This window comes from Myxine glutinosa, chromosome 1 (genome assembly GCF_964187855.1).
Source record: "Myxine glutinosa chromosome 1, kmMyxGlut1.1, whole genome shotgun sequence".
Classification (NCBI taxonomy): Eukaryota; Metazoa; Chordata; class Myxini; order Myxiniformes; family Myxinidae; genus Myxine; species Myxine glutinosa.
The window spans coordinates 196,829,163-196,844,095 of NC_136261.1; the positions used below are offsets into that span (position 1 = coordinate 196,829,163).

Sequence of the window (14,933 nt, forward strand, 5' to 3'; positions counted from 1 at the left end):
CATATATCAGGGCAAGGAAATTTGCAATCAATACCAACCTCTCTCCTTTGTTGAACCCCAGCCAGTGATCATACAGCTCTTGCCCACTGGGAAGTTGTGCGTCATTGCTGGCAGGCATATTGGCCTGATTTCATACGTGTACTTTAATGGAGTTTCAAGTTCCAGAAGTGCAATATCATAGTCATAAGTCCAGTCATTGTAACTTTTGTGAGTTATTATCCTCTTTATATTATGACGAGCAACCTCCTCGACAGTAAGGGTAGTCTGGGAGTGTAGGCCCACGTAAGCCTTCCAAAGTTTTGGATCTTTGCCTCTACAAGAGAAAAGAGTGGGAACGTAAATGGATAGTGATGAGTGCAAGGAAATATCACAGGCATTTCCATGCAATTTTTAGAATGCAAATCATAATAAATCATTATAGTTTGAGGTACTCCATTTTTAAAACCCATTGAATGGTATGGCAACCTTACAGACTTGAATGTACACATCAGTGGATGCCTCAATAAAGATCCAGTAGACCAATAAAACAAATCCCGAAAAATGATGTACATCTCCCCAGGAAGAAATTGCCACACCACCACTTAATGTAAATGACCAATAAATTGACTGCATTTCCAGCTGTGACAGACAAACTCACTCCAGCTATCAGGCATCATCAAATATGAACTTCACAATGAACCTAACAACTTTGGCGTACTTATGGTGAACCAAGGACATTATTAATGTACCACATTGATTATCCAATGATCTGAAAACTGCTGTGAAATTATCCTGAAATCTAGGTTTGTGTTTGAAAATAGAAACAGATCAACTCATTCAGGCTCTACTTATCAGACTTAATCTGTCACCGACAGAAGCTTTCAATATTTTGAAAAAAATGTAGATCTTTCTTTTCCCAGAACACAATCAAATCAAAATACAAACCATTTGAAACAAACACTGAACGTCTAGGCTCATGGAAGAGCAAAGTGACAGACGGTAGAAGGCAACGCACTGAGTGTGTTGCAGAAGGATCGCTTCTCTGCCTTTTGGCTAAGATGAGGATGGGGATTGGGGACTCACTCCTTTTGAGGAGTTGTCCGAGTCGGATGATGCATTTTATCTCTTCGGGATTGGAGTGTATGTGCTTGTTGTGACCATGTTGTGATCAGTCTTCAGATTGAGGTGCACATGTGGTAGTTCAATAATTTTGTTTTACCATTTTTATTATAAAAAAAGACTTTCACCATAAGTGAACAAGAATATGAACAAACAATAGAAATAGAGAAAACTAGAACAATGTGACTGTGTTGCCAATATGCCTCCGCATAGTCTCACAATGGGTAGATGCCATCACTCTGCATATATTTGGGTAGGGGATCACGTTTGTGAAGTTTCGTGTTGATCGGATAAGGTTCGTTTTTCTATCCAAGATGGCTGCCAAACCTTGTGACCTATGACATCATCATTTTCAAACTATATGCAACAGTGTTGGAAGATGTTATTTGTAAAATTTCGCATCGATAGGATGAGTGGTTTCAGAGATATAATCATTTCATATTTTCCTTCAATCCAATATGGCTGCCAAACCATATGACCTATGATGCCATAAATTTAATATTTCAATACAAATGGGTCATATATCATGTGCATGCAATTTCAGATTTTTACGATAAGGAAGTCGATTAAAACATTTTTGGCTGGTATACCACTTCACCGATGATGTCGTCATTATCAAGCTTTTGTTTCCCATTGAGAGTACTTGACAATGTGCCATGTTTCAAATTTTTCCATTCAGCTGTTTCCGAGAAATAATTTTTTAATTATTTGCTTTTAATCCAAGATGGCTGCCATACCACGTGACCTATGACGTCATTATTATTATTTAAAAAAACATCTTTTATGGGTGTCACTCCTACCCTGAAAGTTTCGTCTCAATCGGACATATGGTTGATGAGAAAAACGAGGTTTCGCTCGTACGGGCGTACGGACAACACGAAAACATAATGCCTCCGGTGACTTTGTCGGCAGAGGCATAAAAAAAATGGAAGGAAACATCATGCAGATAGATGGGGTGAGGTCGGTGGGGGAGGGGGAAAGGTGGGTTATGATATGGTGGTGTAGGTATAATGAAGGTAGAAGATGCCACAGGTCGGGATCGAGGATGTGCTGAATGTGGGATACCCAACAAACCTGAAGTGCTCGAGTGAAGAGTGATTGAATAGACTGAGGAAAAGAGATTCCACAAGTGCGAGAAGAGAACAACAAAGTAGTTCCAGTTCCAATTTGGAGCTCCATAGAGATGGGGTTTGCTGGAAAAACACACGACTTGGAGGTACTGGGACGGGACAAAGGGATGAAACAGCAGATGGAACAGGATTGGAGGAGAGGTGGTAGAAAACCTACCAATTTGTCCAAGACAGCAGCAGAAGGCCCTGTGATTCTGCTTCTTTGTGGGATTTGCCAATGATGACAAGAGCTTTGGATTCCAAAGTGTGATGTATGCAACATCTACAGTCACGTGAAAAAGTAAGTACACCCCATGTAAAGTTTTGACTTTTTCAACATATTTCAACATACAGCTATTTGATCTTCATTTCAACAATATTGATAGATAAAGGTGATATAATATAACAAATATCATGAAACATTTACATTTTGTAGTCCATTGTATAATTTAAATAAATATAAATGCAAATTTCGCATGTGGAAAAAGTAAGTACACCCCAACATTTATCACTACTTCAAATACCTAAAATTAGAATCAGGTGCACCAGCTCAGGTGCAAATGATTAGAACATCGTTAGAGAGGATCTTGGAGGAACCTGTCTTATTCAATCCTCAGACATTTAGTTTGGTTTGCTCTTTGTAGTTGAAGTGTGCGGCGTCACCATGCCTAGATCAAAAGAGCTCTCTGAGGCCTTCAGAAAGAAGGTTATAGATGCCTACGAGTCTGGGAAGGGATTTAAAAAGATCGACAAACAAATTGAAATCAATAATTCGACTGTCCGGAAGATCATCTACAAGTGGAGAAGATTCCAAACAACTGCCAACTTGTTCAGGCCAGGCCACCCCAGCAAGTTCAGCCAAGAGAGCAGACCGCAAGATGCTGAAAGAAGTCTCTAAGAACCCCAGAATGTCATCACGGGACCCTACAAGTAGCCCTTGCCACTGTTGATGTCAAAGTGCACGAGTCTACCATAAGAAAGAGGCTGCACAAATTTGATCTACATGGGAGGTGTGCCAGGAGGAAACCTTTGCTGTCCAGAAAGAACATCAGGGCAAGACTAAAGTTTGCCAATGAACACCTAGGCAAAGACCAGCACTTCTGGAACAATGTGCTCTGGACAGATGAGTCAAAGGTAGAGATATTTGGCCACAGTACCAGAAGACATGTTTGACGAAAACCAAAGACAGCATTTGACCACAAGAACCGGATACCAACTGTAAAGAATGGTGGTGGAAATATTATGGTTTGGGGCAGCTTTGCTGCATCAGGGCCTGGGCAGCTCACCATCATAGAATCCACTATGAATTCTTCATAGTACCAGAGGGTGCTTGAGGATAATGTGAGGCCATCTGTCGGAAAGTTGAAGCTCAAACGAAGGTGGACCTTGCAACATGACAATGACCCTAAACATACCAGTAAATCCACCAAGGAATGGCTGAAAAGAAAGAAATGGAGGGTTCTGGAATGGCCAAGTCAAAGCCCGGTTCTAAATCCCATTGAGATGTTGTGGGGGGATTTGAAACCAGCTGTGCATGCAAGAAACCCCTCAAACATCGCACAGCTGAAAGAATTCTGCATGGAGGAGTGGGCAAAAATTTCTCCCAGTCGATGTCAGAGACTGGTAGACAGTTATAAGAAACGCCTACTTGAGGTTGTTTCTGCCAAAGGGGGCAATACAACCTATTAGAGCCAAGGGTGTACTTACTTTTTCCACATGCGAAATTTGCATTTATGTTTATTTAAATTATACAATGGACTACAAAATGTAAATGTTTCATGATATTTGTTATATTATGTCACCTTTATCTATCAATATTGTTGAAATGAAGATCAAATAGCTGTATGTTGAAATATGTTGAAAAAGTCAAAACTTTACATGGTCAAAAAGTCAAAAGTCAAAACTTTACACTTCCTTTTTCACGTGACTGTAGACCTCACCGTCGACAACATCTAACAAGCGGATACGGATGTCCACGTCACTTCCAGATTGGCAGGCCCGGGAAGCGGCATTGTGCTTGCTGCTCACACAATAAAAGCCACTCTGAATTGATCTGAATTGGTGTTCTTTTGGTGGAACAACACATGGCGACGAGGATAAACCTTCAGAGGCAACTATAATTGCTCGTGGCATTCACCCAGTTCGTGAAATTCTCCGATTTTCTTTTGTTTGTCTGCTTCTTCATGAAGGAATCCATGATGATGTCATATGGCCGCATAGATGAATTCAACGCCCATGGAGGTGATTGGAAGACGTATGCTGAACGTTTGGAGTTCTACTTCGAGGTGAATGGTATCTTGGACGAGCGACAGATGAAAGCAGTCCTACTGTCGGTATGTGGCACAGAGATGTTCACGTTGTTGAAGAATTTGGCCTTGCCCAGGCCCATTAGGGACCTGAAGTATTTGGAACTCATGGAGGCGCTAATGGATCACTGCAACCCAACCCCGTCAGTTATTGTCCAACGTTTCAATTTATACATGAACCGTCAGGCAACAGGACAGTCATTTTCTGAATTTATTGCAGAGCTTAAGAAACTTTCACACTTCTGCGAGTTCGGTGACGCACTAGAGGACATGCTGCGGGACCTGATTGTTGTTGGTGTTGCGGATGACCGCATACGGCACCGCCTGTTAGCCGAACGGACATTGAAATTTACGACAGCCAAGGACATTGCCATTGCCATGGAGAGTGCAGACAAAAACGTTACTGACATCGGCATCACACATGAAAGCACACAGAATCTTGTTTCTCACAGTCTGAGAGCCATTTAGGTGCTTTTTTGCAAACTCCAAGCGGGCTTTCATGTGTCTTTCACTGAGGAGAGGCTTCCGTCTGGCCACTCTGCCATAAAGCCCAGATCAGTGGAGTGTTGCATTGATGGTTGTCCTTCTGGACGTATCTCCCATCACCACACAGGATCTCTGGAGCTGAGCCAGAGTGACCATCAGGTTCTTGGTCACCTCTCTTACCAAGGCCCTTCTCCCCCGATTGCTCAGTTTAGCCGGGCGGCCAGCTCTAGGAAGACTCCTGGTTGTTCAAAACTTCTTCCATTTAAGAATTATGGAGGCCACTGTGCTCTTGGGAACCTTCAATGCAGCAGAATTTTTTTTGTAGGCTTCCCCAGATCTGGGCCTCGACACAATCCTGTCTCTGAGCTCTGCAGGCAGTTCCTTCGACCTCATGGCTTGGTTTTTGCTCCGATATGCATTGTCAGCTGTGAGACCTTATATAGATAGGTGTGTGCCTTTCCAAATCATGTCCAATCAATTGAATTTACCACAGGTGGACTCCAATCAAGGTGTAGAAACATCTCAAAAATGATCACAGAAATAGGAGGCACCTGAGCTAAATTTCAAGTGTCATAGCAAAAGGGTCTGAATACTGATGTAAATGTGATATTTCAGTTTTTTCTATTTAATAAATTTGCAAAACTTTCTAAAATCCTGTTTTCTCTTTGTCATTATGGGGTATTGAGTGTAGATTGATGAGGGAAAAAATGAATTTAAACGATTTCAGCATAAGGCTGCAACATAACAAAATGTGAAAAAAGTGAAGGAGTCTGAATACTTTCTGAATGCACTGTATGGTGGCCAAATCTAGACTGATATTGAACAGTGTGTTCAACATTGCTATCCCTGCCAAAGCACCAGGAATGCACCAGCGAAGGCACTGCTGCATCCCTGGGAATGACCCACTGAACTGTGGCATCGAGTTCATCTGGACTATGCTGGACCAGTGAACGGTCAGATGCTACTAATCATCACTGATCCCCACTCAAAGTGGATTGATGCTTACACAACACATAGCACTGCATCAGCTGGAACAATAGAGAAACTGAGCCGTTGTTTTGCTGCACACGGCTTGCCCAGAGTTATCGTTAGTGATAATGGTACATGTTTCTCGAGCTCGGAATTCACCGAAATCACAAGCAGGAATGGTATCAGACACAAATTTGTCAGTCCACAACACCAAGCTTCCAATGGACTGGCTGAACATTCAGTTGGAGTCATCAAGTCCAGACTATGCAAACTGCAGGACGGAAACCTTAAAACCAGGTCTGCTCCTCAAGTATCGTACTACACCTCATGGTACAACAGGAGTAGCACCATCAGAATTATTGATGAATCAACACCTAAGGACCAACCTGGACCGTCTGAAACCAGATATGGCTTCTCGAGTGTACCAGAGCCAACTTAACCAGAAGTTGCATCATGACAAGTCAGCAATGAGCCGCCCACTTCACACCGGGGATCCAGAGTTCTTCCGCAACTTTGGTACAGGCACTGTTTGGTTGCCTGGCGATGTCATAGACAAACCTGGGCCACTGTCGCATACAATACGCTTGCATGATGGGAGGGTTGTCCGTCGACACCAGGACCACGTTGTCTACCGTCACTGCAGCCCCATCGAACCTCCAATACTGTCTGTCGTTATGCCGGAGCCTGAACAGCAACAACCCATTTTTGTGCCTGCACCTGGGAATGTCGTGCCTCTAATGGGCGTCTCTGATCCACTCATGCCTGAAATTGATGCTGCCGTTTCACCTGCGGGCAGTGATGTTGCCTCTCCTGCGTTCCTGCCACGCAGCTCATCCAGAAACAGCGACACCAACTCTCCTGCACAGTGCACACCTGCCACGCCAATCAACCAGAATCGGGAAACGCCCTGATTGTATGGACCGATAGATGTGTCAGTCAAAGTCATATTGTTGCATAGGGGTAGTTCGCCCCTGACTCTTCAAGTTGTGTTATTCTAGTTTTCCTAAACTTCATGTTGTGTTTTAGTTTTTCTAAACTTAGCACCGTTTTGTGTTGATTCACTTTTGCCAAAATATTGCTCATGGTTTTCACAATTTAAATTTTCACATTTGATACAAAAATGTTGTATATGGACTTTTGGTAACCACCCAGCTAAAAGGGGGATATGTGATGTATGCAACATCTAGACCTCACTGTCGACAACATATAACAAGCGGACACGGATGTACATGTCACTTCCAGGTTGGCGGGCCCAGGAAACGGCATTGTGCTTGCTGCTCGCACAATAAAAGCCACTCTGAATTGATCTTCTTTTGGTGGAAAAACACAAGAAGCAGCCAAAGGCCACAGGTGTGAAGTGGAGCACCAGCCCATATTGGAGATCAATACTCTGTTGGGATGCAAAGGCCTTGAAGGCTGTGAGAAAAATAAAATGACTAAGAATTTGGCATGATGGAGGAGCCCAGTACAAAGCAGGGTTTGGAGCCAAGCTTCGTTCGACACATGGTCTTCCCAGGAGATGTCGTCAAGTTACGATGCAAGGTCGCAAATACTGAAACTGAACTTCTTCCAGCGATTGATCAGGGAAATAAATTTCTGGGTGCGTTTGATAATTATTCCAGAGAGAAGGTGAGAATGTGAGTCTTACCCGGATTGAAAAACATGTTCCATCTATTAAACAGGAACCAGATTAATTTCCGGGGCAGTGGAGAGGAAAGCTGCTGCTGCTGCCAGTCTATCATTAGTATGCAGAATTATTTGGTATGATGTACAGATATCTTCCAAGAGGAAAGGAGGGTTTTTCCTGAGGATCTGAGAGGTGACTAATGTATAAAATGAACAGCACTTGGCTAAAGACACTGCCTTGGAGAACTCCAACTCTACTGAGAGAGAATAGAGGATTCCATTGGGAGATACTCTGACTGTGAGTGAAGAAAGCCAGCAGAACAGAAAAGCAAGTAACTGCTTAGTGTACAGAAGGGGTCACATCCTGGGTGATGATCTCAGCTGACCGGTGAAACTACATGAGGGTATAACTGAATAAAACTGAAAAGACACCACTGCTGAGACCACAGAATAAGGTGAAAAGACTGGAATTTACAAGGTCACACTAATATTGGGTGACCGAACAATGGAATTGGGTACTCCAGTCTGAAACCGCAAAGTTTGAACCCAAGAGATGCCAGTTCGTACGTCAAAAACCTGGAGAACGTTATGACGTGCAATGTTTGCAGCCTACTATTAAGCACAGGGGCAGCATCTCTGACTGTTTGGGGTTGCATCTCAGCTTTTTGTTTAGGCAAAGTTGTTAAAATGAATGGGATGCTAACAAAAGAGAAGGACGAGCAGATACTGCAGAACCATGCAGTTCTGAGTGGAAAAGTTTTAATTGGAAGAGGATTCTTGTTTCAACAAGATAATGATCCAAAATACTTCCAATCACACTAACATACGATGTTCTTGTATTATTAATTATTATTATTATTATTATTATTATTATCATCATTATCATTATTTCATACAAGCTTGGGCATGCCTGCTCCACCCTCCACATCCCATTTGCCACTTGATTCAGGGAATTGGATATTTGCTTCCCTTGGAATTCCCTTCCCTTGGAAAAGAGGAATTCCCTTGGGGAATTCGTTAAATCAAGTTAAAATCCTGATAACCAGCCAATGCTCAGAATAAAATCCCTTGCTAAATCGCTCGTGGTTTCTTTTCTTTTTTTTGTATACAAAGTCAAGGCTCGCGTAAGAGCCAACACATTAAACACAAAAAACATAAACGGACACATAAAACATATAATAAAGGGAGTGGGAGACAAGAGGGGGAGAGAGAGGAAAGCACAACAGTGGGGAACAGGGATGTCGGTAGATCTGTGGAAGGGACAGGGCTGGGTGGGGGCAGGGGAGATGGGGAAGGTACACGGTATAAAACAAAAGGACACTACTAGAAATTTCAGAAATGAAGTCGGAGATTGAAGGAGGTGGATTTGAGGTGTATTGACGAGGGGGGGGGGGGGGGGGGGGGGAAGGGAGGTAGAAAAGATCAAGGTTTTATATGGAGGAAGATAAGTGATGGTGAACAGCTGTTTTAAAGACCTGGAGGAAGGAGTGGGATTGAAGAGAGTGAGGGAGATTGTTCCAGAGGCGGGAGAAAAGAGGAATGAAGGAGTGAAGGTGATCAGAGAGTCTTGATTTTGGCAGTTTAACCATAAGAGGGTTGCTGGCAGATCTTGTGCGACCTGAAGGAATATTTGGAAGACAGAGCAGGGGAGGACAGAAAGACCACCAATCTGCCTGCGGTGAGTGAGTGAAAGGCCCTCAGAATCAGCTTCATCACGGGAGATACTAATTATTCTAAAAGCGTTGGTTTCTACAGCGCGAAGCCGAGCTAGGTGTGAGGCAGGTGCACCAGCCCAGAGGGGAGAGCAGTACTCCATCAAGCTGTGGATGAAAGCTTTGTATGTGGTGAGGAGCTCAGAAGTGCCAAGGAAGGACTTCGCACAACGGTGGATGCCCAGTTGGCAACTGGCTTTGGAGGCCACCTTGGAAATGTGGTTTTCCCAGGAAAGATCATGGCAGATAGTGAGATTCAAAAGCTCGAGTAACAGAACTTCTTCGGGTGTGCGACTAATCAAATTGAGTTCTAAGCTCAGCCGTATCTTGAGGCGAGACCTCGGTGTATGCGCTTTAGCACCAAGCACTGTTCACGACTGCATGATGCGGAGTGTCTATGTGACTATACAAGTCCTATATACATGCAATAGAGTATGGATATCTGAAGCTGGTCACCCACTATCATGGAGACCTGGGAACAGATGTGAATGCAACACAAGCCAACTCAAACTAAATAATTTTGAATATCTGTGGGGTATGTTTAATCCTTGCCTTATATGCAATACTTTTCTTTCTTCGCTCTACACAACCTCGTCTTAAATCAGGACAAAGTGATACTTTAATGCACATGCTCACCCCTCCTGGAAGCAGTGGCTGGCAGAAACGAGCCAATGTTCAGAGATGATGGATGCACCACAGGTGTGCATGGCCCGAGAAGAATGAGGCTCCTGCAAATGTAGACTCACCTGCCATGGAAACTCACCCTTCTCAGCATCTTGACCACCCACTATACGAGTAGGTTGGTATACCCTCATACCACAATCTGCACACAGCACACTTAATGTCAGTCATGGCAAAATGTGTGCACATTATGAATCCAGAAAAGAATTCATTTCCTCACAATCCTAAACTTCTGAAGAGTTTATACTGTCCAATAGCATCCAAGCAGCCCTCCCTTTCTGACTAGCTGAAAGAGGTGGATTCCATTTATATATTTTAATGTCTAAATAGTGCCCTGAGGATGCATTTAAGATATACAAAAACAGATCATATAGAGCAGCGCAAGAGGAAACGCAAGAAACCAACATGCAAAGAAGACTCCCCCCAATAAGTCTCTCCATCTCTCCAAAATCATGACCAAGGCCGACCTGGCCATGAAGTTAGACTTTTTCCAGACACTTAGTATAGGTGACCAGAACCCACATTTTGTTTAATATATTCCATCTTACTAATGACAACCTCTTGTTTTTACAGGTGATTGAAGAAGAGTGAACCACAAGATGGACAATGAAAGTTGGCGACTGTTCTTCTAGTGTGGGGGAATAAACTTCAATCAGAGGTGGATAAAAATTTTTTGGGGCCTTGGGCACAAAAACAATTTAGTTCCAAATCATCCCCCAAAAACAAGAATGCATAAAAATGCAATAATACCTACAGGATGTCACAAGTCTCAGGACACAATTGTAGCTGCTCATACAACATTTGTTTATACTGTGGGAGCTGTGCTCGTACGATAAAGCCAGACAAAATGGACGACACAGGAACGAAGTTTCACCGAGCTATTTATTTAGCTCAAAACCAAAGAACTCAAAAGCACACTGAATCCGCCCCTCGAACGGGCCGGCAATTTATATCGCAAACTGAACACACAAAAGCCACGCCTCTCAGGTAGGGCGTGGTATGCAAAATAGGTAAGTCACGCCTCTTGACGGGGCGTGGTATGCAAGGCAAGTGTTCGCCCAAGAAGGGCAAGTCTGGACACGCCCGGGCGAGTCCGGACACGTGACCGCTCGCCGGTTGCGTCATCGGCCGGTGCACGGTAATTGTGTCATGCTTCCGGTAACCGCTACATGCGCCCCCCCAGAATTAACCTGCACCGGGAGAGTCAGTTTGAGGGGGGTCCTGATGACCCGGCCTAAACGACCCCTGGCGATTCGTGTGGGGGTGGTAGGCAGCATGGCGGTGGATGGTCGGGCGGGGGCCTTGGTTGACAGGGGACGGCCCCGTCGTGGAGGAAGGGCCAACCGTGGAGGTTGGTCGAGGTCCAAATGGGCCGGCTTGAGGCGGTAAACAGAGATGCGGTCCGGCTTGCCGCCGATGTCGACGATGAATGACTTGTCGTCCCTCTGCAAGACCCGGAAAGGTCCATCGTACGGTGGCCGGAGCAGTCCCCGGTGTGTGTCGTGCCGGATAAAAACGTACTCCGCAGTGCTAAGTGCTGGGGGACGTGGGGTTGGGGGCAGCCGTGGTGGGACGTGGGCACGGGGGCAAATCTCCTGGCGGCCTCCTGGAGGTCCGAGCGTTGGCGAGCCACGGACCAGGGGCCGGTGGCATCAGGGATTAATTCGCCCGGCATGCGCAGTGGCTGGCCGTAGACCAGCTCGGCGGGGGAAGCCTGGAGGTCCTCTTTAGGGGCCGTTCGGGGGCCCAATAGGACCCACGGGAGCCTGTCGGCCCAACCTTCGTCCTGGAGGCTGGCTGTGAGAGCGGCCTTCATCGAGCGGTGGAACCGCTCGCACAAGCCGTTGGCTTTGGGGTGGTAGGCCATGGTGCAGTGAAGCTTGACCCCCAAGGCCTGGGCGACTGCGCCCCAAAGCTCGGAGGTGAATTGCGGGCCTCTGTCGGAGGAGATGTCCGAGGGCGCGCCAAAACGGGCAATCCAAGTGCCAATGAAGGCCTGCGCCACGTCGGCGGATGTTGTTGATGCCAGCGGGACGGCCTCCGGCCACCTGGTGGTCCTGTCCACCATCGTGAGGAGGTGGGTGAAGCCCAGCAAGGAGGGAAGAGGTCCCACCAGGTCCACATTGACGTGGTCGAAGCGCCGGGCGGGCACGTCGAATGGTGCCAATGGGGCCTGGGTGTACCGGTGGACCTTCGCGCACTGGCAGGCGACACAGGCATTGGCCCAGTCGCAGACGTCCTTACGGAGCCCGTGCCAGACGAACTTTGCTGCCATGAGCTTCTGTGATGCCTTCCGGCCCGGGTGGGAAAGGCCGTGGAGGGCGTCAAAAATGCGCCGCCGCCATCCGGTGGGCATGATGGGGCGAGGTTGGCCCAGGGAAATGTCGCACAGGAGAACTGTGCCTGTGTCCTCGAAGGGGACGTCGGCCAACCGCAGGCCTGTGTCCGCTGTCCGGAGGGCTTGCACTGTGGGGTCGGCAGTCTGGTCGGCCGCCATGCAGGCGAAGTCCACACCCAGGTGGACGGCGTTCGCCCCGGACCGGGAGAGGCAATCGGCCACGGGCCAGATGTCCGTCGTAAATTCGGACACGGTGGAGAGGTGGCGCTGTTGGCGGGCCGACCACGGCTCCGTAACCTTGGCCATAGCGAAGACCAGGGGTTTGTGGTCCACAAACGCCGTGAACAGGCGGCCCTCCAAAAGATGGCGGAAATGGCGAACAGCCAGGTAAAGGCCGAGGAGCTCGTGGTCGAAAGCGCTATACTTGCGCTCGTTAGGGCGAAGCTGCCGGCTGAAGAAGGCCAGCGGCTGCCAAGCCCCGTTCACCCACTGTTCATGCATGGCGCCCACCGCGTAGTCGGAAGCGTCCGTGGTGAGGGCGATGGGTGCGTCGAGCGCCGGGTGCGCCAGCATGGTCGTGTTGGCGAGGGCCAGCTTAGCGCCCATGAACGCCGCGTCCATCTCTGTGGTCCAGGCGACGTCATGCTTGGCCGGCTTGCCCCGGAGGGCTTCGTACAGGGGGCGCATGAGTTGGGCGGCACGAGGCACGAACCGGTGGTAGAAATTTACCATCCCCAAAAATTCCTGTAGGCCTTGATGGAGCGGGGGCGCGGGAAACTTGTGACTGCCTCCACCTTGGTAGGCAGCGGGACGGCCTCGCGCTTCGTGATGCGGTGCCCCAGGAAGTCGACGGCCGTTATGCCAAACTGGCATTTCGCCGGGTTGATGATGAGGCCGTGCTGGCCGAGGCGCTCGAAAAGCGTGCGCAGGTGGACGAGGTGCTCCGCCCGGGAAGTGCTGGCAATGAGAATGTCATCCAGGTAGACGAACAGAAAGGTGAGATCGCGCGGCACACTGTCCATCAGCCGCTGTAAGGCCTGGGCCGCGTTCTTAAGGCCGAACGGCATTCGGAGGAACTCGAAGAGGCCAAAAGGTGTAATTACAGCCGTCTTCGGAACGTCCGCCGGCCGGACAGGTACCTGGTGGTAGCCCCGAATAAGGTCGACCTTGGAGAAGATCACCTGCCCCGCCAAATGGGCGGAAAAGTCCTGTATGTGTGGTATCGGGTACCGGTCGGGGGTGGTGGCGTAGTTGAGGCGGCGGTAATCACCGCATGGTCGCCATCCGCCACCCGGTTTGGGCACGATGTACAGGGGGCGAGGCCCACGTGCTATTCGAGCGTCGCACAATGCCCAATCGCTCCAGCGCGTCGAATTCCGCCTTCGCCACGGCCAGTTTGGCCTGCACCGGGAGAGAGGTTGAGATTCCTCATTAAACATGCATCGATCGTTGAGGCGGCGAGCCCTAGCGTAGACCGGTGGACCTGTGGTCGGGATGTGGTGCTCGACGCCGTGCTTGACGGCGGTGGCCGAAAACGTCGGCTGCGTGAGGGCGGGAAACTCGGCGAGCAGGCGGGTGAACTCGTCCACGGCCGGGAGCGCGCAGGCTAGCTTGGTCGGAGCGGAACCACTCAAATGAGCAAGCGAGTGAGCTGAAGGTCTCCGCGTTGATGAGTCGACGCCGTTTGACGTCGACCAAAATCCCATGCGCACAAAGAAAATCTGCACCCAGCAAGGCCATGGGCACGTTCGCCGTGATGAAGTCCCACCTGAAGCGCTGGCCCCCGAAGCAGAATGCGACGCTGCACGAACCGAAGGTGCGGATGGAGGAACCGTTTGCGGCGACCAAGGCGGGGCCGCATAGCACGGCCTGTTTGTCCTGCACCGAGGTGGGTATCACGCTCAGCTGAGCGCCGGTGTCACACAATAAACGCCGCCCGGACTCCGTGTCCATGATAAACAGAAGGCTGCCTGAATGGCCGATGCTCATGGCAGGCAGCGAGCGCCGGCCTGGTCGTTTCCCGACCTGCCGGAAGTGCACGGTGGGCGGCACGTTCTGGCCTTCTGCCCGAACCTGGCATGGTAATAGCACATGGTCCGCTCTGGTGGAGGCTCCGGCGGTCGCATCGGGTTCGGTCGACGGGGCGTCGCGGCGGCCGCTGCCGTCACTGGCGCGGACTTGGCGGGTGGAGGCGTCGGTCATGGCGCGGGCATTGCCTCGGTCGGCCCAGGGTCCCAGGCGGCCGCTCTGACATGTCGCCCGGCCGAGAAAAATTTATCGGCCTCCTTGGCCAGGGCGCGAGGGTCCGTGATGGGCGAATTAGCCAAAGCTAACCGTACCTGCCCGGGTAGCCGCTGGAGAAACAACTCGCGGAAGAGGAAGTCAGGGCTGTGGTCACCGAGAAGAGCAAGCATGTGGTCCATGCTTTCGGATGGACAGGCCTCGCCCAGCTCCGGGAGGTGTAGTAGTTGTCGCGCGCGTTCGGTCTCCGTGAGTCCAAACGCACCGAGGAGTAGGCCTTTGAGCGCACCGTATTTGTCGGCGTTCGGCGGGTGCTGGAGGAAGCTCAGGACCCGGGCAGCGGAGGAGGCGGTGAGTGCAGAGACCA

At 48.7% G+C, this 14,933-nt stretch overlaps 1 protein-coding gene across 1 annotated transcript in view; it reads right to left on the reverse strand.

The window, feature by feature from the left end:
* The window catches only part of ST14 (ST14 transmembrane serine protease matriptase), a 194,634-nt gene that overhangs the window by 11,736 nt on the left and 167,965 nt on the right, over nt 1-14,933 (reverse strand). The window contains exons 16-17 of the mRNA XM_068124816.2: nt 9,943-10,129; nt 39-313 (exon numbers count right to left, since the gene is read on the reverse strand). Coding sequence (XP_067980917.2) covers nt 39-313; nt 9,943-10,129 — 462 coding nt within the window. The remainder of the gene's footprint in view (nt 1-38; nt 314-9,942; nt 10,130-14,933) is intronic.